At 39.2% G+C, this 24,518-nt stretch overlaps 1 protein-coding gene, 1 long non-coding RNA gene and 1 other non-coding gene across 6 annotated transcripts in view; 2 read left to right on the forward strand and 1 right to left on the reverse strand.

Moving 5' to 3' along the window:
- sacm1la (SAC1 like phosphatidylinositide phosphatase a) overlaps positions 1-12,718 on the reverse strand; it is a 139,092-nt gene extending 126,374 nt beyond the window's left edge. For 2 of the 4 annotated variants that reach the window (XM_078176122.1, XM_033637329.2), the window contains exon 1: positions 12,585-12,679. Coding sequence is in view for 1 of the 4 variants with exons in the window: in XM_033637331.2 (XP_033493222.1) it covers positions 12,585-12,613 (29 nt within the window). In the remaining 3 variants the exon portion in view is untranslated. Of the gene's footprint in view, positions 1-12,584 lie in introns of all 4 variants that reach the window. The other 2 variants (XM_033637331.2, XM_033637333.2) reach the window with 2 other exon arrangements.
- A 5,941-nt stretch (positions 12,719-18,659) lies between these two features.
- Positions 18,660-22,795, forward strand: LOC117263744 (uncharacterized). Its single transcript, XR_004502202.2, has 6 exons — positions 18,660-19,039; positions 20,650-20,797; positions 20,992-21,031; positions 21,841-21,888; positions 22,354-22,407; positions 22,543-22,795. It is a non-coding gene; the product is annotated as an uncharacterized LOC117263744 (long non-coding RNA).
- LOC117264238 (small nucleolar RNA SNORD52) lies at positions 21,075-21,142 on the forward strand. Its single transcript, XR_004502276.1, has one exon. It is a non-coding gene; the product is annotated as a small nucleolar RNA SNORD52 (small nucleolar RNA).
- Positions 22,796-24,518: the final 1,723 nt, after the last annotated feature.

Genomic DNA, 24,518 nt, shown 5'->3' on the forward strand with positions numbered 1-24,518 from the left:
TACATAATTAAGGGCATGGCCACTTTGACTGACAGACTGTCTGCTCAGCCTCACATCAGGCCACTTAAATTGACCTCCTTACTTAGAGGTGCTGAAGCCGGCTGGCCGGAGCAGCCGGAGATTTTTTTGTTCAAATGTCGGACAAATAATAAGGCTTGCTGCGCAGATCATTGTACCAACTGACCATCCAAAATACCAGTTCTCTAGTATATCGGTAAGTGACTTTCCTTTATCATTTTATGTCAGCGCTAATTAGCATGTATTGTTGATTGTCTCGCTTGTTAGCTTAGCTCCTTATCTCACTATCTAGCTGCCAACCAGGAAGAGCCAAAGTCCAAACATAATACAGAAGTGTTAGAATTTAGGGTGATAATACTTTTCAACAAAAGGTGTCTGTGTGAGGTTAGAAAACAAAGCTCCACCACATTAAAATTAGTCAGCTAAAGTTATGATATGTAGGCGATACACTTGCCATATGGGCAATGTAACATTAACATAATGTCAATGCTAGACTTGGATAGTAACAGTTAGGGTAAAATGTTGCAGACTATGTGCAATTACAATAAGGTGTTTGTTTGTAATTTGAAAATATTAATGTCACGTTTCAGCATGGTTTAAGAAATAACTTCAGTCTAACTAGATATTGCATTCTTTGGTTTAGCTGGAGCTAGATATAGAGGGTATACAGAAAGTTAACGCAAAATTTGACGGTCCACAAACCCAAACTTCATTATTCTTATTATTATTGCTAAAACAGACGGCTGTGATCTGCTGTAGACTGAAATGTCAACAGCTTGTCCGCTGCATTCAGTGTTTTTACATCATCTTTAACACTTGAATTTAGTCGTGTGTTACATACCGTAAGTGAATGTGGTATGACAAAACAATGCATTTGACTGTCACATATGAAAAATAAGTGTAAATTCAACAGATATGAATATGAGAACTGTGATGTCCACCACCTCTTTTAAACTAAAATAAAGCGGTGACCTGTTGGACATTAAGAAATTTAAACTGAAATGTTTTCATGGGAAAAAAAAGTCTGTGAGGGAGATAACCTAACACATATATTCATTTACATATCTGTTTGTCTGTGTTAAGTTTTCCTCTAGGTGATCCAGTGGACCAGGTGGACCAGTGGATGTTCCGCGTAAGAAGACAGAACTGGACTCCTAACAAGACTTCACATCTGTGCTGTAAACACTTTGAGACTCATCACTTCAGCACTGACCTCAGGGTACAGAGACCTTTTTATATACCACATAAAGAATTTAGCAACTTACTGGTTTAAATTGATGAAGTATTGATAATAATTATTAGGTACAATACAGCATTTAGAAGATTATTTTTTCATTTAGGAGTTTTGTTCACCTAATACTGAAAGTCCATAAAAGGTAGTTATTCTTTAACTGAAGCAGACATTCATGCACCTATTCTGTCAAGCTGGTATATGTATATGATTCATTGTGACCCACCATGTCTTAACAAAAGTGTTTGTCTTTTACCGTAATTCAAAAGGTATCCATATTGTGAAACCTGAATGACCGCTGCCAAAAGAAGGAAGATCTCATGTATGGAGCGGTGTATTTGGTGCCATTCATTTGGACTGTGGAGAAGGGAGACTGCATGGACAACATCCTGAGCTCTCAAATGGGTTGTGATTATGATGCCAGAAAACCACTTCAAGTTCAGCTTCCTCTGACAAAACGACAGACCAAGCTTCACCCGTTTTATTGTTATTCTCTATCCTTAGTATTCAGATTCAGTTTCTTACCTGACTTAATTTCTGCTGTTGTCAGACAGCTGATGGAAGTAGTAACATTTTAAAAACAGCATTCTTAAAACATTAAATGGGAATCAAGTGATGGATCAACTATAGCACAGTCACCACCTGCACAGCTGAAGGTATTTCCTAATTTGATATCCAAAGGGTCTTCATTAGGAAACAGCTGGAAATGGCTAAATGTGACACCTGTAATAGATGTGTACTGAGTATGCATCTTGCATACAAACTCTGTTGTGTGTAATGAAGATTTGACAATAAGATTTTAATTTCAAAGTTGGGTTTAGTAATTCATATCGTATGTCCTTGTATGTTTGTTTGTTTTTTTGTTTGATCAAGACCTGTAAGATGTCAGCATGGTTACATCTTATGTACATTCGTTTTATTCCAAACTACAGAAATAACAACTGAAAAAAGTGTTTGTCTTTGTAATCTGGGATGATATTTTTCCATTTCATCAAATTTTACACAAAGCCAACGTGATTTAACAGTACTGAGTGCATTTTTCAGTAACTACAGAACACTTTTGTCTGGTTCATTTCAGATTTACTGTATGCCTCATCATTTATCTAACAGGACAGTTTGGTAAATCAGTGTTTTTCAGTGTCATAATAAATGTCAGAAAAAACACACCAGAAAGCACAAACTGTAATGTTGTTTTATCCTTCATTGTCAAATGTTCAAGAGTGGCAACATTTGTTCTATCATTTATGTTATTGATTAAAGTTAATATAGAAATAGCCCTGTAATTAATAACACATTCTGGCAAAGCCATCAATGTGTTTATTACAATACTACACATGTTGGCTATTGTTTAAATTTAGACCAAATATGCACCATAAAAAACATCAACAAACTCAGGACATGATTTCCATTAAAACCTTTTCTGAAAAAGAAATGCTTTAATTTAAAAAAATGTCATTATCCATCAACAACACCAGGGAGCAATCTATAAAACAATGTGATTAAAGGGATTCATTAAATAATGTGACAGCACAGTGACAGTATAGCTGTGGATTAAGGAAAAGGTAAACTTAATTGTTACAAGACACTAGGGCTGCTCGATTAATCAAATTTTAATCTAGATGATCAATAATCATAATCAAACATACCCGGAAGCCGCGTATGTGCAATACTGCGTATGTGCCTCTTGCCTGGCAGTTCCAACCTCAGCATCCTTCTACCGATATATTCACTATCCCTATCCCTGAACACGTCCAAACCATCTCAGTCTGGCCTCTTGGACTTTATCTCCAAAACATCTAACATGAGCTGTCCCTCTAATGTACTCATTCCTGATCCTATCCTATATATCCTATACCTCCACAGGTATATCATCAGGACCAACTACCTTTCCACTCTTCATCCTCTTCAATGCCCTCCTCACTTCATCCTTACTAATCTTTGCTACTTCCTGCTCCACAGTGGTCACCTCTTCTTTCTTTTTTTTAAAGATATTTTTGGGGGCTTCTTAGCCTTTAATGGATAGGACAGATAAGCATGAAAGGGGAGAGAGGGGAGGAGTGACATGCAGCAAAGGGCCACAGGCTGGAGTCGAACCCGGGCCGCTGCGGCAACAGCCTTGTACATGGGGCGTCTGCTCTACCACTAAGCCACCGGCGCCCCAGTGGTCACCTCTTCTACTCTTTGTTCTCTCTCATTTTCCTGATTCATCAACTCTTTCCATCTTCCCATCACACGTGTGGCACCTGTCAATACAATCCTATCTCTATCCTTAATCACCCTAACCTGCTGCACGTCCTTCCCATCTCTATCTCTCTGCCTCGCCAACCTGTATCAGTCTCTCCCTCCTTACTGTCCAACCTATCATACAAGTCGTTGTACGCCCTTTGTTTGGCCTTTGCCATCTCTATCTTCACCTTACGCTGAATCTACCTGTACTCCTGCACTTCCTCATTCGACCACCAGGTCTCCTTATCTCCTTTCCTTCCAGATGACACACCAAGTATTCTTCTACCTGTCTCTCTGGTAACATTAGCTGTAGTTGCCCAGTCATTTGGGAGCACCTCCTGGCCACCCAGAGCCTGTTTCAGCTCCTCCCAGAAAACCACACAACCCTCTTCCTTTTTCAGTTTCCACCACTTCGTCCTCTGCTCTGCCTTTGTCCTCTTCATCTTTCTCACCACCAAATTCATCCTACACACCGACATCCTATGCTGTCTGGCTACACTCACCTACCACGTCTTTGCAGTCACTGATCTCCTTGAGATTACATCATCTACACAAGATGTAGTCCACCTGTGTGCTCCTACCTCTGCTCTTACAAGTCACCCTATGTTCCTGCCTCTTCTGGAAGAAAGTATTCACTACAGCCATCTTCATCCTTTTTGCAAAGTCTACCACCATCTGTCCCTCTGCGTTCCTTTCCTGGATACCAAACCTGCCTATCACTTCCTCATCACCTCTGTTCCCTACCCCAACATGTCCACTGAAGTCTGCATCAATCACCACCCTCTCACCTCTGAGGATATTCTGCATCACTTCATCTAACTCACTCCAGAATTGATCCTTCTCTTCTAACTCATATCCTACCTGTGGGGCATAACCACTAACAACAAACAAAATTGGTCCACGCTTTTGTTACCTCTAGGCTGGATTACTGTAACTCCCTATTATCAGGTAGCTCTAATAAGTCTTTTAAAACTCTCCAGCTAATTCAGAATGCAGCGGCATGTGTACTAACAGGAACTAAGAAACAAGATCATATTTCTCCTGTTTTAGCTTCTCTGCACTGGCACTATGCACTGATGGAATAATTGCTGTGGAAATGTACATCATGCGAGATATTGATGCTGCATTCAAGGCAAGTTTTTGAGCCCATAAGTCACCACTTCATAGCGTTCCAGGCAAGTCACGCCAAACTGTCAAAGTAACATGTCGGACCATGCGGGGTTTATGTTTATGATCACTTCTATCCCCATAGGTGCCGGTTCCTTCCCCATTTGAGCGAAACGGAGGAGGAGAAACGGCACATAAGGTCACAGATGCTATTATACTTTTTATTTTACGTTATCTGTGTGTTTGGAAACATATTTTGTATTGATTTATTCATGCACTGGAAACTAGCTGTCAGAGCGGCTGCCAATAATGTGTTAACATTAGGGTTATTTTTTGTCTATTTCTCACTGTGTATCATGTGCATCAACACTGCATTCATGGGGCTACCATTGTTGTTTAGAGGAGTAAGGTAATTGGTTTAGAGGGCTGTGTGACGTCAGAAAGCGTAACTGGGAGTACATCGATCTGGTACGAGTTCATGGGTGGTAAGTTACGGGTTTGACTGCTGTTCCAGTGCACTTTCACGGGTAGAAGGTTGTAAAAACACGAGTTATGGGTTGCCTGGAACGCAGCATAAGAGTACAGGTAATTGCGGCTCTCTGAAGAGATTGTCACCCAGCCTACACACTATTAGCTTGCCTTTGTTCTTGCAGAACACACACAATGCCCTGTCATTTTTTACTGACGGCACCTTTTTGAGGGCAGAGTTCCACGTTCACTTAAAATTGTGCTAAGCTTAAACATCTTTTTAAACATTAGTGTTTGGCGTCAAAAAAAGGAAAATCCAAGGCACTCTTCTTTAAATGTATAGAAAGCCTTTATTCAAAAAATGGCTGTTTCATTTAGAAAAAGTTAAAACATGATAAAAGTGGGTTACAGCCCACGCGTTTCGGCACAAAAGCCTTCCTCAGGGTGTAACCCTCAGCACACTAATGCTCCTTACATAGGATGATTGGAAACACCTGAGTACGTAGGAGGAGCTCCTTACATAGGATGACTGGAATCACATGGGCAGGTAGGAGGACAATGGAAACATTCAATTTTCAATTTCAATTTTTATAAAACCCAATATCACAAATTGAGAAATAACAGATCATGACCAATAGATGGCTCCACCAATTGTTAAACAATTAAATACAGAAAAAAAGAAAAAGAAAAAACATTGTATCTGTAATGATAGAAAAAAATATATAAATAAAAAATAAAAATACAGATACAGTGTTTTTTCTTTTTTTCTGTATTTAACTGTTTAAAAATTGGTGGAGCCATCTATTGGTCATGATCTGTTATTTCTCATGTTTCCATTGTCCTCCTACCTACCCAGGTGATTCCAGTCATCCTATGTAAGGAGCTCCTCCTACCTATTCAGGTGTTTCCAATCATCCTATGTAAGAAGCATAAGTGTGATGAGGGTTACACCCTGAGGAAGACTTGTGCCGAAACGCGTGGGCTGTAACCCACTTTTATCATGTTTTAACTTTTTCTAAATGAAACAGCCATTTTTTGAATAAAGGCTTTCTATACATTTAAAGAAGAGTGCCTTGGATTTTCCTTTTTTTGACGTCTATATTCCCACCAAAGAGCACCTTCGTCACATGATTAGATGAACCTTCTGAGCACTCTGGACTTTCTTTTTGAATTAGTGTTTGGCGCTTTGCCTTCACTTGAGTTAGTGTAGACAGGAAACATTACGGAGATGTGATATGCACCACACCCAAGTAGAGACATGGTTAATCTTGAGTGTCAACACATTATGCCCACACTATTCCCAGACTGCCAGGCGCAGTGACACTCCTAGGGCATCCTCTGTGATCAGGTCACAACCTGTAGCTCAGACCTATGGTAGCTGTGACTATTGTTAACCACTGTTAATAAGAAAGAAATCTGCAATCACAAAAGGGGTGGGGAAATAAAACGATACAGCATTGTATTGCGATATTTTGCATGGCGACATTGTATCGATACATGGACGCCAAGTATCGATCTTTTACATTATTTATTTTTGCAAATAAACATTTCAATACAACATTTGGTAGTAGAAAAATAAAGTCAATTGCTTTTTCGGTCCACTAGATGGTGTTGATGGGTTTTGTTTTGTTTTTTCAGCAGAGGTGTCAGTCAGCGGCATTTGGCAGGAAGTTCATCAAAACAAAGACAAAGGCACTGGAGAAAGTAATCAGAAATGCATCATCAGCATTCAAAATCAGATGTCGGGAGTTATTTTGGATTTTTAACACAGAGGGAAAGGAGGACTTAGATATGACACATGCTGTGTCATATGAGAATAAAATACTCTGGGAATACTACAAACATGAGGGCTCACCTTACATGCCACTATCCAGAGATAGCGTTAGCTGTTGACAACCAAGCTAACTCTAAATCCGCTCCACCAAAAAAAAAAATAAAAAAAATAAAAAAATAAAAATCAACTAAGACTGGTCATACTTAGCTTGAAAAAATTACCATCCAGCCCTGAGAGAGCTAAGAAAATAACAGTCCACAAGCAGTACATGAAAGTCACACCAGCTGGATACCTGCATGTTTAGTGTCTAACTCACATGCTTAATCTGGCCTTGCAGAAAGTGTTAAATCTGCTAACAGCTCAGTTTGTCAGGTGTATGCAGCATTTCTGACAGGTTTTTATGACAGTGTTGGTCAGTCTGCCTGCTTTGCATCACATTTTGCTCCAATAAAAATGAAGTCAGATGAACAGACTGAAAACTTCTCAATACGTAAATCTGATGTTGACAAACTTTTCTTTTGAGAAAATAATTTGCAGGATAATAAACTGGTAATAAAACACTAAATATTTCGCAATATATTTTATTGCAATACGCAGAATATCGCAATAATATCATACCGTGGGTACTCTGGCAATTCCTACCCCTACATCACAACCCAACCATTTGATGTTTTGTAGGCAATGAGGGGGCAGTGTGAGCACAGAGACTGCTGTTTAACCTCTGGATGCAGGATCCCACCCTACATCATATCCATCCTGCTGCAGTGGCATGAAGCAAGGAACTAAAGTTGATTTCATAAAGCCTTTTTGATAAGAAAGGATCCTAACAAAGTGAAGTGACCTGGGAGCATTATGTTTTTTGTACCAAGGAGAAGTCATTAGCCATGCTTCCATCAGCCTGTTTAGATGCGCATCTAGAAGTATTGCATCGAAAAATTATGACAGAAACGCCAAAAATCAGATTAAAATCCCCTGATTCGCACAAACTAAAATACGCTCGCTTTAGCCGGGCTTTGGTTGATTCGAAAAAATGTTGATTCGCAAAACGGGGGATGGAAACAGTTATGTTCGAATTAAGTCAGGTCGGGAAGGCGGTAATGCATTTACAAGCTGGTTGCCAACCGCCAGAAAACGTAAGACTTGTTTTGTTTCGCGCGAGTTTGTAGTTTTCACTAAAGTCAGTACATTTAATGGAAACACACAGGATTCGTATTTCTTTTAATGTGCATTTCCCAATGATTCGAATCACTTTTGGATGGAAACATAGCAATTGTTTGCAATTGTTATTTGAAATATTCAGATCCAGTCAGAATCCCCACTGCTTCTGGATGAACATTTGTAGTTGATTTTGACCTCTGACCCCTGTAAAGGTCTTTTTCCCTTACATTAGACACTTAACCCACAATCATTTCAGTCTATGACAGACAATTCAACTCAAATAAGTAGTGAAATGGGGCATCCCTGTTACAAAGAGGTCTAACAGCAGCAACAGCTTAAGTATCACACAGCTCGTTGGGGTTTAAATCCCTGTAGCAGAAGAATGTGCTGTAGCGATACACACACAAACACCCTATTGTTGGCCTTTCATAACTTCAACAACACTTAGCATGGCTGTGCTACACCAACACAAAGTAGCATTACTGACACACTAAGTGTTTAAGAACCTCAACAAACTGTTTGCATGGTTTAGCATAGTTACTATAAACAATGTGGACTGGAACTTTTTTCGAAATTAAGCTGAATTCAGATAATTTGAGATTTTTCCCCTAAATTTCAAAGAAACCAATAATCTTGAGTCATTTTAGTGCCACGTGAGATAAGATAAATAGCCTATATGTACGTGGTACAATACTTAAAATGTTTAAAAAATGGCTCTGTATTTTTTAAAAAACAAACAAACGAGAAACTCTATTAGAAGCTGCACCTTGTCAAATTAAATCAAAACCTACGGTACAGGCCAAAAGTTTGGACACACCTTCTCATTCAATGCGTTTTCTTTATTTTCATGACTATTTACATTGTAGATTCTCACTGAAGGCATCAAAACTATGAATGAACACATGTGGAGTTATGTACTTAACAAAAAAAGGTGAAATAACTGAAAACATGTTTTATATTCTAGTTTCTTCAAAATAGCCACCCTTTGCTCTGATTACTGCTTTGCACACTCTTGGCATTCTCTCCATGAGCTTCAAGAGGTAGTCACCTGAAATGGTTTCCACTTCACAGGTGTGCCTTATCAGGGTTAATTAGTGGAATTTCTTGCTTTATCAATGGGGTTGGGACCATCAGTTGTGTTGTGCAGAAGTCAGGTTAATACACAGCCGACAGCCCTATTGGACAACTGTTAAAATTCATATTATGGCAAGAACCAATCAGCTAACTAAAGAAAAACGAGTGGCCATCATTACTTTAAGAAATGAAGGTCAGTCAGTCCGGAAAATTGCAAAAACTTTAAATGTGTCCCCAAGTGGAGTCGCAAAAACCATCAAGCGCTACAACCAAACTGGCACACATGAGGACCGACCCAGGAAAGGAAGACCAAGAGTCACCTCTGCTTCTGAGGATAAGTTCATCCGAGTCACCAGCCTCAGAAATCACAAGTTAACAGCAGCTCAGATCAGAGACCAGATGAATGCCACACAGAGTTCTAGCAGCAGACCCATCTCTAGAACAACTGTTAAGAGGAGACTGCGCCAATCAGGCCTTCATGGTCAAATAGCTGCTAGGAAACCACTGCTAAGGAGAGGCAACAAGCAGAAGAGATTAGTTTGGGCCAAGAAACACAAGGAATGGACATTAGACCAGTGGAAATCTGTGCTTTGGTCTGATGAGTCCAAATTTGAGATCTTTGGTTCCAAGCGCCGTGTCTTTGTGAGACGCAGAAAAGGTGAACGGATGGATTCCACATGCCTGGTTCCCACTGTGAAGCATGGAGGAGGAGGTGTGATGGTGTGGGGGTGTTTTGCTGGTGACACTGTTGGGGATTTATTCAAAATTGAAGGCACACTGAACCAGCATGGCTACCACAGCATCCTGCAGCGACATGCCATCCCATCCGGTTTGCGTTTAGTTGGACCATCATTTATTTTTCAACAGGACAATGACCCCAAACACACCTCCAGGCTGTGTAAGGGCTATTTGACCAAGAAGGAGAGTGATGGAGTGCTGCGGCAGATGACCTGGCCTCCACAGTCACCGGACCTGAACCCAATCCAGATGGTTTGGGGTGAGCTGGACCGCAGAGTGAAGGCAAAGGGGCCAACAAGTGCTAAACACCTCTGGGAACTCCTTCAAGACTGTTGGAAAACCATTTCAGGTGACTACCTCTTGAAGCTCATGGAGAGAATGCCAAGAGTGTGCAAAGCAGTAATCAGAGCAAAGGGTGGCTATTTTGAAGAAACTAGAATATACAACATGTTTTCAGTTATTTCACCTTTTTTTGTTAAGTACATAACTCCACATGTGTTCATTCATAGTTTTGATGCCTTCAGTGAGAATCTACAATGTAAATAGTCATGAAAATAAAGAAAACGCACTGAATGAGAAGGTGTGTCCAAACTTTTGGCCTGTACTGTATATCACTGGACCATGTGGGAATTTAATTTGAAAGGACAGACACAGGAAGTAGCCATGTTCAGCAGTCAGACAGGAGCCAGGTTCATTTACAGGGCTAGTACCAGTTATTAGACAGGCTAGTTAATAACACGTCAGACAGGAAATCCAAAGTGTGGGACCATTTTGAGAAGGTGAAGGACAAACCCAAGGTGATATGTCAACTCTCATTCATCGACTACAAACATGACATATCATCTGAAACATGCAAGTAGCTACGTGCCCATTAGCCACTTAACACAATCATTAATGCTTTGCTGACAGCATAATTAACAGGCCGCTCGCTTAGTATGTGATGTGCTGATCACTTTCCTGATCACTGGTGACACAGAGTGAAGTCTGCACCTCATTTATTGTCCACAAAACGAGGTTGCACGGCAACATCTTCAGAACAAAACAGAACAGGCTGCAGTCAGAGGATATTTAAACTCAGCCCTGTGCAAGACTGACTGTCCTCTGTCCTAGGGCAACTCTGGCTCATCCAGACCGCATGTCAAAGTATCCTTGGGCATATCTGTATCATATATCTTATATTTATATTTTACAAATTGTTTTTACTTTTTATTTATTTATTTATTTATTTACTTACGTTTTGATACCCTGTGTGTTCTATACCCTGTGTGCTGCTATCCAATGCTGCTGGAATCTTAATTTCCCTGAGGGAGTCTTCCCAAGGGATTAATAAAGTTCTATCTAATCTAATCTAAGATACTGAATCCCAAATTGCTCCTGATGGCTGTTTCATTGGAATGTGAGAGCGTGTGAATAGTTACTGAGTAGCAAGTGGCATCATGTATGGTAGCCTTGGCCACCAGTGTTTGACTGTGTGTGTGAATAGGTGAATGTGACATGTAGTGTAAAAGCCTGACACAAGTGCAGTCCATTTACCATTTATTGACCAATCAATGGACTGCAGTGTTTCTAGCTCCACCTTTAAGTACCACATCTGTGTGCTAGGTACCCCAACAGAGGGGTGGCCAAAAATGAGGACAATAAGGAACAATTCCATTGATACCATCCACAACTTTTCACAGTGAAAACAGAAAAAATGCATACCTTACTGAACTGAACTGTACCAGACTGCTTGGTGGAAACTGGGCTAAAGATGCCTAAAGCACCGATGTGGAAGACCCGGAAACCCTGACCAATGAGAGCAGGCTGGGCCCTCTGGAAGGGGGGCTTAAAGAAATAGGTGCTAAAACAGAGCATTTCAAGGAGAGGGTGAATACAGGTATATTCAGGCAGACAGTATGAGAAAAATAACGTGTTTTTTGAACATAAACGCATGTTAACAAAGTCTCGTAGAACTCCAAATACAAGTATGAACCTAAAAATGAGAATATTATGGGAACTGTTAATTCTCATCTCGAACGTCCATGGTGGCTGAGGAACACTCTATCCTAACAACCTGAAACTGTCAGGGTAACAATGATCGTTTCACTGACTCAGTACAGATGGTATGAAACACTGGTCGGACCAGGTAGCTCGCCCTTTGAATAAGGTGCCATGTTTGAACAAGGGTGTGTCTGGAAAAGTAAGAGAGAGCTCTTTCAACTGTCTGTAATGCGAAGGGCCTAGATTGCAATAGATAACATTTAATTTCACCAAATGTGTTCGGTTAACACACAGTCACTGTCATGACTAATGGCTTAATAAACTTGCGTTTCATAGAAAAGAGTGTCACAAAACAACTATCACATGCCACCTCAGAATGGAACTAACAGTATATCCCGGTTTAAATTATACGAAATAAAGCCATGACCAAGCCTTGCTGCTAGCTAACTTAGCGTTAGGTGAACTAACTTTGAGCCGCCCTGTTCGCACTTAACAAAACCCCTGTTGGCGATTTAAAGAAATGAAGCATTTGACAGCCGTATACACTTCCTGTCAAGTCTAACGTTTCATGCCGATGCCAAGATGTTTTCTTCATAATGAATGAGTGTGGAGTGAAACTTGACTGGCTCCTGTTCTAACGTTACCCTCCGTTCCGGTCAGCGAACTTCAGCCGTTGTGTCATCAGTGCTACTTCTCAGCTTCAGCTCCCGCTTTACCTCATTCACAAGCTCTGGCTCGTGCTCGCCTTTTACCACATAAGAACATAGGGAGACAGATTTAAAAAACATTAACTATGTTATATGTACTTACAAATTGTATCTCTCGTAGGCGGTCGCCATCTTCGCTCGGTCTACCTGACCTCAGTGACGACAGCAGTGAGATTGGGCTCTGTGTGCGTTGCCAGATCGACGTTGTAAACCCATTGTGCTTAAGATGCAGTTTTCACCTCCAACTCTAGAGAACCTGGCACCCATGAAAGGCGAGACGATGGGTGGTACTTGTAGTTTATTACTACAACTATAGTACTTACGTGGTATAATACGTGGTAGCCTGTATGTACGTGGTATAATACTTAAAATGTTTAAAAATGGCTCTGTATTTTTTTCTTCTAAATTTCAGTAGGAAAAGTCTTAATTACTATTGATTCAGAGTTGAAGTTGATTGCCCTGAAATGTATGATAAAATCTACAAACCACTGCTTTTCTACTTACATATTTCCAACTTCTTTACCCTACGTCTCCACCGAGTGTGTCATTAACAGTTAGGCTGCGACTATATTCACATTATTCATTTGTCAAATATAGCTTTAGTTTTTTTTAGTTACATCACATATTATTATCATGTTATATTTACACCCATTCGTTCTGTTAATATGAAATTGCCCTAAAATGGAAATGAAATTCACTTAGCCTAGATGAACTTCTTAGATGATCTTAAGAATTCAAATGACTTGACATTTTTCAAATTCTTTATTAACATAATATAGCCTATACAGAGAACCATCCATACCGGGGTGCATACAGAGAAAAAAGATCCAGAATACTGTATCATCGATTCATATGGAATTTATCAAACACATAGTGCATTTTTATTGCTATTTTATTCTTAAGGACTCTTATTGTGGTGCCAAATTGTTGTAGTTCTTGATAAAAAAATCAAAATCGCCACCACTGTGAATTTGGAATGTTCCCAATAAAAAATTATATACATATATATATATATATATATATATATGTATATATGTATGTATATATATACAGAAGAAGGCAGTGGTGATAGATGTAGCAGTCCTGAGCGACAGCAACATCAGGAAGAAGGAACACAAGAAGCTCGAAAAATACAAAGGGCTGAAAGAGGAGCTAGAAAAGATGTGGGGAGTAGATGTAACAGTGGTGATGGTGGTAATTGGGGCACTCGGGGCTGTTACCCCCAAACTGGGAGAGTGGCTCCAGCAGATTGAAGGTACAACATCTGAGGTCTGGTAGAGGACCTGAGCTTCTTCTTACGTAAGTCTGAACATCTCTTTGCTGGATATATTCAATGGAAAATTTTAAAGGAAACCTCTTTAACTTTATTATGAAGACAGCATTTGTCCCCAACTAGCCAACCTTTCTGCCGATTAAGGGACTGTTCATTACTTAGGAGGGGGACACAGAAATTATCATTGGATTTTCAAATTTCCGTCAGTTCTTGGACACATGGTGTGCGCGAATTCCTCAGTCAGTAAAAAGACATAACCAAATCTGAGCTGAAAATAGTGATATTTCATCAAAATCACTTTATTCTACATCTCATTTAAAATTTGGCCAAACGAAAAATAATGAAATGGACGAAAAATATTTGTATCTTTGGAGACGTCACAGGTCAGGCAGTTCGTTTTTTTGTTTTAAACCAAAAACGAAAAAACGGAAATACCATGGTTTTCCCGTTTTTTTCCCTTTTTGGTTTAAAACGAAAAAACGTGAAAATGGAGCCGTTTTTCCGTTTTTGTTGTCAGAATTAAAAAACGAAAAATGACAAAACCAAATTCAAATAACAGCCCGATTTTGGTTTTTTGCGGATTCATTTTTTCATCTGTTGTTTTGGACAAAAAGTAGAACGGCGGTGACATCAGAGGCGGAAGTAACTTCAAAATAAAAGACAGGAAGATAAGACTGCCTGAAAAACTTATAAATATCCTATAAAACTTTCCCATGTATCTTTTATTTCCACTTACACCTGATGTTTTGCGCATTTTGAAAAGCTGCCTGCCATTGTTGTGAGGAACTTTTTATTCATAAAAAATAGAAATAAAATGTTATGATCGCAAATTTTATGGCTACAGTAAAACTTGTTCAACCATAACGTTGCTGTTCAGAGACTAATAAGGGAAATCGTCATGCATATTGTTCCCATGAAGGACGTATAGGGATTCCCTCAAAGGTTGTGTTTTAATATTCATTCGCCGAATTGTTTGCAATAACGTAATCGAGGATATAATAAATTATTGTGTGTGTTGCGTTGTTTTCTCCATAACGCATTGTTGCGTCAGTGAAGTGTCAAGCTGATGTTTGTCCTTTTTACCAGCAGATGGCAGTAGGCCTATGGATTTATTTGCTGTCAATGAAAGCCTGGTTTTCTCTTAGTTTATGTTGGATTATACAGACCTGCAATTCTTCAGGTTATTGATACGGACAATTCAAATTATATGCAGCATATATTTACTTGTATTCTTTTATATTGTTGTATCACATAGGCCTATGCATTGTTGGCAGAGATGGGCAGCATTTTAATTACATGTATTTAAAATGTTTTATCACCTACTATGACAATAGAAATGTCATACAAAAATACATCCTGTGCCTTTTTTCAAAATCTGATTAATCGAATAAAATAATCAATGATTAATCCATTATTTTTTTAAAATATATAAGTTAGTGGCAGCCCTAACTATGCAACACATCTGATTCATATTATTTTAACCTGTTAGTGTTTCTTGCAATGTCCCTCACAAATAAACTAATAAATACATGAATACAAACACCCTAGCTACTATTGAACATTTGAATGTGATGAGGAACCTTTAATGTTCATATGAAGGCAAGTGAAGGAGCTGCTATGTTACGTTCTAATAACCTTTCCTATTTTAATTTAAACTTTTTTATGTCAACCTCCCAGTGAGGTGCAGTTTCCTCATCGCTGCCCTTTGCATTGAGGCCCTCCAGACTGGACCGCTATGGACCACTTCGTCTTTGGTTTGCAGTCCGTCGACCGCCAGTAAAACAAGGAAGAAGCAGCCACCGAAAAACAACGAAGAAGCCGCCGAAAAACAACTCACCTGATTTAGACAATGCAAAGCAGCACTTTTAATTTATTTTTTGATAACTTGAATCTATTATTCTTGAAGTCACTGAAAACTCAGTTTTCATTTGTGCAAGTTAAGCATGAATAAATGTTACCTTTTGTCTTAAGTTTGCCTTTGTATGTTTGATTATTGCAATCAGTTGATTTGACTTTTTCAAATACAAAAATTACATAATTTTGTACATACTTTACTCTGCTTTCATGCCATAACACACTGTCTCTCTTTGTGCACAGCAGACTGGAGTAGAAATTAAACACCCCTATGTACTGAATCAAGAATCAATTTTTGAACCGGGAATCGTTTTGAATCAAGAATCAATTTTGATTCGAATCGTGACCCCAAGAATCAAAATGGAATCGTGAGGTACCCAAAGATTCACATCCCTAGTCATCATGGCTCAGGCAAGATGAAGATGGGGCCTCCGCGCAGTATGTGCTGCTCCTGAGAATCACCGGTCCAAACCTCCCGGCGGACACGTCCCCGGCAACGCTGAGCACAGCGAGAGTCTCCTGACCGTTTCATTTTTAATTCCAGCCAGGACAAAACAGGAGTTTTTTTTTCTTGTGTTCATTGAAAAGTAAAGATTTGTTAAAGATTTGTTAAAGATTTGTTATCAAACTGCTTGTGGTCTGCACTTTACGCATGTTGTGGTCAACACAAGCCTGGCCTTAATACTAGTAACTTTAACTGGTACACACTACATTTTGAATCTGTCATTACTGTGCCACTTCAATATTATTCAGTTTGGATCATTAGATTAGTTATATTCAAAGTATAAACAAACTGAGGAACGTAAGGGTGACAATGCTGCTAGCATCATTCTATAGGACTATTTAAACAAATACAACACAGACATCAATACAGTTGCTTGGTTTTATGGACTTGCAATCATATCCAGGTCATAAATGAAAACATAGTTGTACTTTTTAATCCCAATTTTCATGAAGTGGATATTTGTCAAGGCTCACTGTTGCAAGACTATGTTATCCCAGTACAGGTCAGGCCCAGCAGTAAGGAGGACCACCCTACACTCCATCCATAGCAGTCCAGTCTGGAGGGCCTCAATGCACAGGGCAGCGATGAGGAAACTGCACCTCATTGGGAGGTTGACATAAAAAAGTTTAAATTAAAATAGGAAAGGTTATTAGAACGTAACATAGCAGCTCCTTCACTTGCCTTCATATGAACATTAAATTTTCCCTAATTACATTCTAATGTACAATAGTAGCTAAGGTGTTTGTATTCATGTATCTATTAGTTTATTTGTGAGGGACATTGCAAGAAACACTAACAGGTTAAAATAATATGAATCAGATGTGTTGCATAGTTAGGGCTGCCACTAACTTATATATTTAAAAAAAAAATCGATTAATCATTGATTATTTTATTCAATTAATCAGATTTTGAAAAAAGGCACAGCATGTATTTTTGTGTGACATTTCTATTGTCATAGTAGGTGATAAAACATTTTAAATACATGTAATTAAAATGCTGCCCATCTCTGCCAACAATGCATAGGCCTATGTGATACAACAATATAAAAGAATACAAGTAAATATATGCTGCATATAATTTGAATTGTCCGTATCAATAACCTGAAGAATTGCAGGTCTGTATAATCCAACATAAACTAAGAGAAAACCAGGCTTTCATTGACAGCAAATAAATCCATAGGCCTACTGCCATCTGCTGGTAAAAAGGACAAACATCAGCTTGACACTTCACTGACACAACGATGCGTTATGGAGAAAACCCGTGTTAACAGTAACAACGCAGCACACACAATAATTTATTATTTCCTCGATTACGGTATTTCAAACAATTCGGCGAATGAATATTAAAACACAACCTTTGAGGGATTCCCTATACGTCCTTCATGGGAACAATATGCATGACGATTTCCCTCTGAGCAGCAACGTTATGGTTGAACAACAAGTTTTACTGTAGCCATAAAATTTGCGATCATAACATTTTATTTCTATTTTTTATGAATAAAAAGTTCCTCACAACAATGGCAGGCAGCTTTTCAAAATGCGCAAAACATCAGGTGTAAGTGGAAATAAAAGATACATGGGAAAGTTTTAGTATATTCAGAAGTTTTAGGCAAGCTTATTTTCCTGTCTTTTATTTTGAAGTTACTTCCGCCTCTGATGTCACCGCCGTTCTACTTTTTGTCCAAAACAATAAATGAAAAAATGAATCTGCAAAAAACCAAAATCGGGCTGTTATTTGAATTTGGTTTTGTCATTTTTCGTTTTTTGATTCTGACAACAAAACGGAAAACCGGCTCCATTTTCTCGTTTTAAACCAAAAAGAAAAAAAACAGGAAAACCATGGTATTTCTTTTTTTCGTTTTTGGTTTAAAACGAAAAAACGAACTGCCTGAAGGTACCCTGTACCGAATATCCACCCAACATATTCTTGTATACATACAGTGATAAAAACAAATGGCAGATTGTTTCTTCTTCTAATTCACAAAAAATATAAAAATATTCAGTATGAAGTCCAATTCACATCTCTCCAGTGTCTTTTTTGTTGGATCTATTCGATGCAAGCTCTTAAAGGAAACCTCCTTAATTTTATTAATAAGACAGAATTTGTCCCCAACAAGCCAACCTTGTTGTTAGTTAATTTAATCATAAAGCAAAGCCCAAGAAAATTTTACGGACTTCATTTGTTCAAATTATCCCAAAAGTATCCCAAACGAAAAAATGTATATCCTAATCATACATTAATTGCCATTATGTTTTTAGATGTTCTTGTTTCGTTTTATTAAATGTTCATTTAATACCTGGTATTTGTATAATTTGTTGTCGGTAAACGCAGTTGGGAGAAATTTTCTTGCCTGGCTTTCTGCCAGAAAGAGACCTCTTGGTTAAGATTAGGGGGGGAAAAAATCGTAGTTTGGGTTTAAATGAACAGGTTTTTGTCATTAAGAGCTTCCTTGGAGAACGGAGAGTGCCACAAACAGGCATTATTTAGGACACCTTAAGCACGCACGCGGTGCTCTGAAGGACCCTCCTTATATAAACCGTGGCTCAACGACGATTCAGTCTTTTTTGACGACTCTTCCTGTGACTGCAATTAAGCGCACGGTTGTCAGGACTTTTCACCAGTTACAGTACCTCCAAGACAATCGTGGAAGGTAAATGTGATGCAGTTTGAGTCTTGCGGTGCCTTCTAGGCTTCTGTAGCGGTCACTCTGCGAAAATGGGACAAAGAGCAGCGTCTGCAATGTGTCTGTGATGCCGAGCACATGGCACGGCGAGAAGACCACACTGTAATGGAGGGTAAAGAACCTGACGTTAACACGTGAGCTCTTAGTAGATCGTGTAATGAGTCCCCACATTAAGTTCGCAGAGATGAGGCCTGAGTGTCCAAGGAACTCCTGAAGAATCAAGTTTGGCGATGGATGAATAAAGTGAGTGACTTTTAGACCATAGGGATTTAGAGAAAAGCAACTGCAGTTTTAAGAAAAGTACATTGTTGTGGGTTTTTGAACTATCGACAAAAACCCCCCTCATGAATGTGTAAAATAGTTACTGATAGTTAGGGCTTTTAAAATGTCACTTAAATTGTGCAGGCCCAAAATAATATTCAACCACATCATGATGTAGGGATATGTATAAGTATAGTCTGTAGAGGGCCGCGCAATGAAATCGGCAAAAAATGGCAGAAAAACAATAAGACTGTTTTCTAATGTAAGTAAATGCCCAATTTATTGAGTTATAGTCCTGTCCTTATTTATCAAACATTTCTGTTGAATGCGTGTAGCCTATCATATAGAGATCTTTTAATACATCTTTGTTCAGACAGAAAAAAAGGCTATTCATGGGATTTATATCTTATCTGCAGGGACAGATGAGTTTAGCACTATTCATCAACTTATGACTTATGAATATGACAGCAGCGGTAGTTGAACGTTGCCACGGCAATGAGTAAAACAGTCTTGAGTGTTTTTCAGCCGCTTACAGTCTGCGCCCTCGCAGACTACGTACAGCTGCAGTCTGCGAGGGCTCAGTCTGCAAGTCCAGAGGGTGGACATTTGAATTCAGCCTTCATCCGGACTTGCTCGCGTCATACAAAAGTGGATAGAGAGAGCGAGGCGACTGCAGTTTTTTCGAGCCAGGTGCTGCAGTTGCTCTCCACTGACTGATGTTGAAGTTTAATAGTCGAAGACTAAATACATTCATCAAACTATATGTAGACTATTGTATATTGACAGTGGATCTTTTGAATTACTGATGTATTTAGCACAGTTGTCCTTAGTGGGATGTGAGGATTCTTAAAATCACATCTGTACAGACGTGAAGCTGACTATATCTGACTGGTCTTAAATGAAAGCTGTTTTCTTGTATTGTGTTCTTCTGAAAATATTAACCCAATAGTCAAACATATTTATTTATGCTGTATAGTTGTGAGGACAGGTCTGCTCTGCAGTTGCAAACTAATGAGATGCATTTTAATACGGTACTGTCATAATTTGAATAATTGAGAACAAACATGAGTCTGATAATATTTTAATAAATCTGCATCAGATCTAAAAGGATGTGGTGTTTCTGTGACTTACTGCAGGCATGAAAAGACACTGGTGTTTGCAGGGGTTGCAGCCGCCTCTGCAGGGATTTAGCCAAGACTCTGTCCCATCCTCATTAAATATGAAGAGGCACTAGTGTATTTTTTTTCTATTCATTTGCTTGTAAATTTTCTTCTATCTCCAGACTACATGGTGGCCTAAATGCTGTAGCAGATGGCTTTTAAAATGCATGTGTTAAATGGTTTAATTCTCATTAATCTCCCCCTAATAACCAGATGCATTTCCAGGGATCTGTGTCCTCATTGGTAACCACATCTACGAACATCTTTATGCAGTCAAAGTATAACTAACATTGATCTTTCTTGTAGATGTTTTGGGTTACACATTAAATTTAATTTAAAAATGTGTTCATGAGAAGGGAGATGACACACCTTAATACTATTCATAACAAAGCCTTGACTGTGTAATGGAAATTACCCACATTGCTGTTTCAGGATCACACTGACTAAAGATGGATGCAGCATCCACATCAGGCTTCTCAGAGCTCTCAAGGAACATGATGTCCTTCCCCTTCCTCCTGGCACTACAGTACTCAGTAGTCCAAACCTGAGTGAATGTAAAGTCTGCAGCCATGAGCTGATGGTGAGTCAGGATGGGATACCACAGAATGAGATACTATAAAAACCATGACATGCTACTGTGATGATTCACAAGACTAGAGTCTCTGATTATACCATGAAGCTCTTTCACAGTGCACTGAGCGTGCATATTACTGATTGTCTGTATGAACTGCCAACAGTAGAGCTAGTTAATACTGTTTTCATTTCTCTCACCAGGTGTTCAGACTTGCTTGATTAGATGGAGACAGCTGTCTAGGTAAGTCTGAGATTTAAAAGCCTCTGTTTTGTGCTCTTCTATGTGGAATGATGATTTCATAGACTAGAGTCTCTGACAAATGATGATGCTGTTTTCACAGTGCACTGACCACAATACCACTAGTGGTATGTTTTAACCTATTCATGCTAAATCACCTAGACCTTATTGCTTGACATTTTTGGAAGGGTGCTCTATAGCTTTTGCTATCTGTTGTTGTTGTTGTTGTTGTTGTTTTTTTTTAGTTCAGCGTTGCCATGTAAGTCATTTGCACACACCTGAAACTTGCTTTAGGAGGCTAATCATAACATGTCTGCTTTAATTAAAGCAGCATTATCATGGCATAGTGAGAAAGTATGGACATAAGGTTTGTGCTGCATCACTTGTGATTTTTGATCATAATGGCAGATTAACTATTAATAACTGGGAACTCAAAGATCTGGTTCACCCAAATAAATAAACAGCTTAGTATAGTTTAGAGTTAGCTGTCATGTTTTGAGTGAATAGGAGGTGCATCTGATTTCTGTTGTCACCATAGCACAGTATAGGTGAATGGTTTATGTTTTGTTTTGTTTTTTTGGTAGCATATGAACATTAGAACTCTAACTTGAAAAACTGACCCAGTTATCTAGAACCTCACTGAACACTTGCCAAAGGGACTGTTCCTTTGAAAGACAGCTGGTGAAACTACTATATAATAAAGCCTTAGTGTGATTGCAGTAAATGGGCTAAAACATCCTAACTGGTGTGGGCCCTGAACCTGTCCTTGTTTTGCCAGATGATGGTATTGATGATGTAAATTTGCCTTGCAGCTCATCCACACAATGCCAGAAAGCAATCACCGCAGCAGTTCCGCAGCTGTAAGTACTGACTGGAGTCCTCAATCTCAATCCGAGTCCAACGGGTCCCGAAAAGCCCAATGGGTCAGACTGGGTTTAAATGTGCACTGATTGGTTGGCTAGGGCTCTGGCTGTTGGGAATTTTGTATGTTTTAATACATAAAAATTTAAGTGAGCCCTCTGTGCTTCATTTATTTTTATAATGTAAACCCACCATTTACTATAGACTTCTAGATTGATTTAGGAGAAAGCGCAGCCAGGCTCCGTGCTGTGCTGTCATTCCTCCCGGACGGAACAGGGGCTTGGAATAGCTTTTATCTTGTAGCTTTTGTGTCTGAGTTAGGTCAATGATGATGCAGTTATTGGTTCATCTGATCCTAACTGAAGTCTACTCGCAGCGCACTGAGACACTCAGACTGTTGGAGCTTCTGTTGAAGAATTTGTGGATGCAAAGACCGGTGTTAATCTCTATTTCTATCCTGTCAGGTGTTACTGGGGCACCCCAAGCTGGATTGCATTCAGACACAATGAATTAACCAGGTTGGTATTGATGTGATGGGGTTCAAGTGTTTTGCAGAGCTTCCTGACAGACTATAAGACTTGTTCTTCAGGGTGAGTGACACTGAAATTCAAAAGTGCTGAGAATTAACCCCAAGATTTAATGTCCCTTTACAGGTGCTGCAACTTGTGAGTTGGGACCCCTGAAAGCTTCAAAGATGCCCAATATCAAGTCATCCAGGAAACAAAGCAGTAACTGTCTAAATGCATCCCCATTGTTTTTGTTGTTCATAGAAGTTACTGGCCTCTGAAATTGGGTTCTTAAAAGTTGTTACCTGCCTTGTTGGTGCAAAGCTTTTTGCCCCCAGCTGTAAATGGCTGACATTTACATGCATTTAAAGACATTTCAAATAAATGGTTGACAACACAATGGCTTGTTTTTTTTTGTTTGTTTTTTTTTCCCCCTCTCCAGTGATGGTAGGTCAATTGCAATAAAATGAACCATGTGGCTAAAAGCTGTTATGGGATGTGACTGATCTAAGTTAGAAATAAGCACATTGACTCAAGTACTTGATGGTTTGAGTAGTTGAGTATTTATCATTTGGACCTCAAGGGGAATGCCACCTAAACTAAGAATTCTAATGTTGACTCCATGGCTTGGGAAAGTTGAGTTAATAGGCTTGTTCCAGATGAGCCAGGCCTGTGCAGATTTGATCACCGACGGTGCACAATGCATGCCGTGGAGTTTGTGACTTCGTCCTGACTTGCTCTGACTTAATAAAAAAAAAGTGATAATCTTGCGACAGCAAGGTGGCTGCAGTTTTTAGAGCCAGGCGCTGCAGTTGTCCTCCACCGACTGCAAGACCCGGAGCATGATGGGGAAACGCCTGGCTCTCGCCTGATCTAACAGCTGATTGGTTCAGATGTTTACTCAACAATGTTTTAGATAAACTTAATTTGTCTTGAATTTCAGAGATTTAAATTTTGTCTGATTTGAAGGTTTATTCTGTTTAAAGAATATGTTGTGTGACTGATGGTGAAGTTTAGTTGTCAGAGACTGAAAACATTCATCATAAACTATAAATGGTCTACTGTAGATTAACACTGGACTGTTTTAATTATTGAAGTTGCCTGTTTAGCATCAGACTTGTCAGTGCAATGTGATGATTCTTAAAATAACATCTGTACAGATGTGAAGCCCTGACTATATCTGATCTTTAATGAAAGCTGTTGTGTATTTTTTTTCCTCTGAAAATATTAGCCTTACAGTCACACAATTCATTTAGGCTATGTAGTTGAGGGGACAGGTCTGCTCTGCTGCAACTAACTGACTTACATGAAAGCTCATGCAAAATGGAGGTTGAGCCATGAACAGAAATGAAAATAAGAAACTTTAAATAAATCCATGTATCGTAAAAAGAAACAATTGGAGACTGAAAATGAATTGATGTGGGTCTGATAACATTTTTAATAAATTTACATCATATCGGACAGGATGCACGTGTTTCTGTGACTTCCTGTACGGACTGAAAGCTGCTGGAAACCATAGACATACGTAGACGCCGCATCGAGTGGGTTTGCCCGCTGCTGCGATACGTCAACGTCGCCGCCATATTGGATGTGGCAAGGCTGCGCTGTAAACTAATACAAGTGAATGGACTTAATTTCATAAAGCGCCTTTCTACAAAGAAATATACGTTAATGCCTCTCGTTTATTCATTCACACGCACACACACACACACTAATATACTTGGGAAACAGGCACCAAAAACAATGTATTTGATCTTCTCAGATGGCTAAGATAAGAACTTTATTGATCCCACACAGGAGTAATTCACCTTACATCAGCTATAGAGAACAAGGTAGTGCCGAAAAACAGTACACAGTATATACTGTGTATTTTTTCGGCACTACCTATAGGGTTAATTCAGGGTGAGTGGGACATCAGGTTGGGTGGGACAGTATAAGTAAACTGGCTGTATTTTCTCCCCTGGTCATTGAAAATAAAAACTTTTTTTGCTGAGCCTTGCTGTGAAACCACATTATCAGAGTTGCTTACACTCATTGGTGTGATGTCACATGTGGGGGCGGGGCCAACATCAATCAGGAAGTTGACCCTGCATAACCCAAGGTGAGGAAAATGGCATAAGATT

The sequence above is a fragment of the Epinephelus lanceolatus genome, chromosome 16, assembly GCF_041903045.1.
Source record: "Epinephelus lanceolatus isolate andai-2023 chromosome 16, ASM4190304v1, whole genome shotgun sequence".
Taxonomy (NCBI): Eukaryota; Metazoa; Chordata; class Actinopteri; order Perciformes; family Serranidae; genus Epinephelus; species Epinephelus lanceolatus.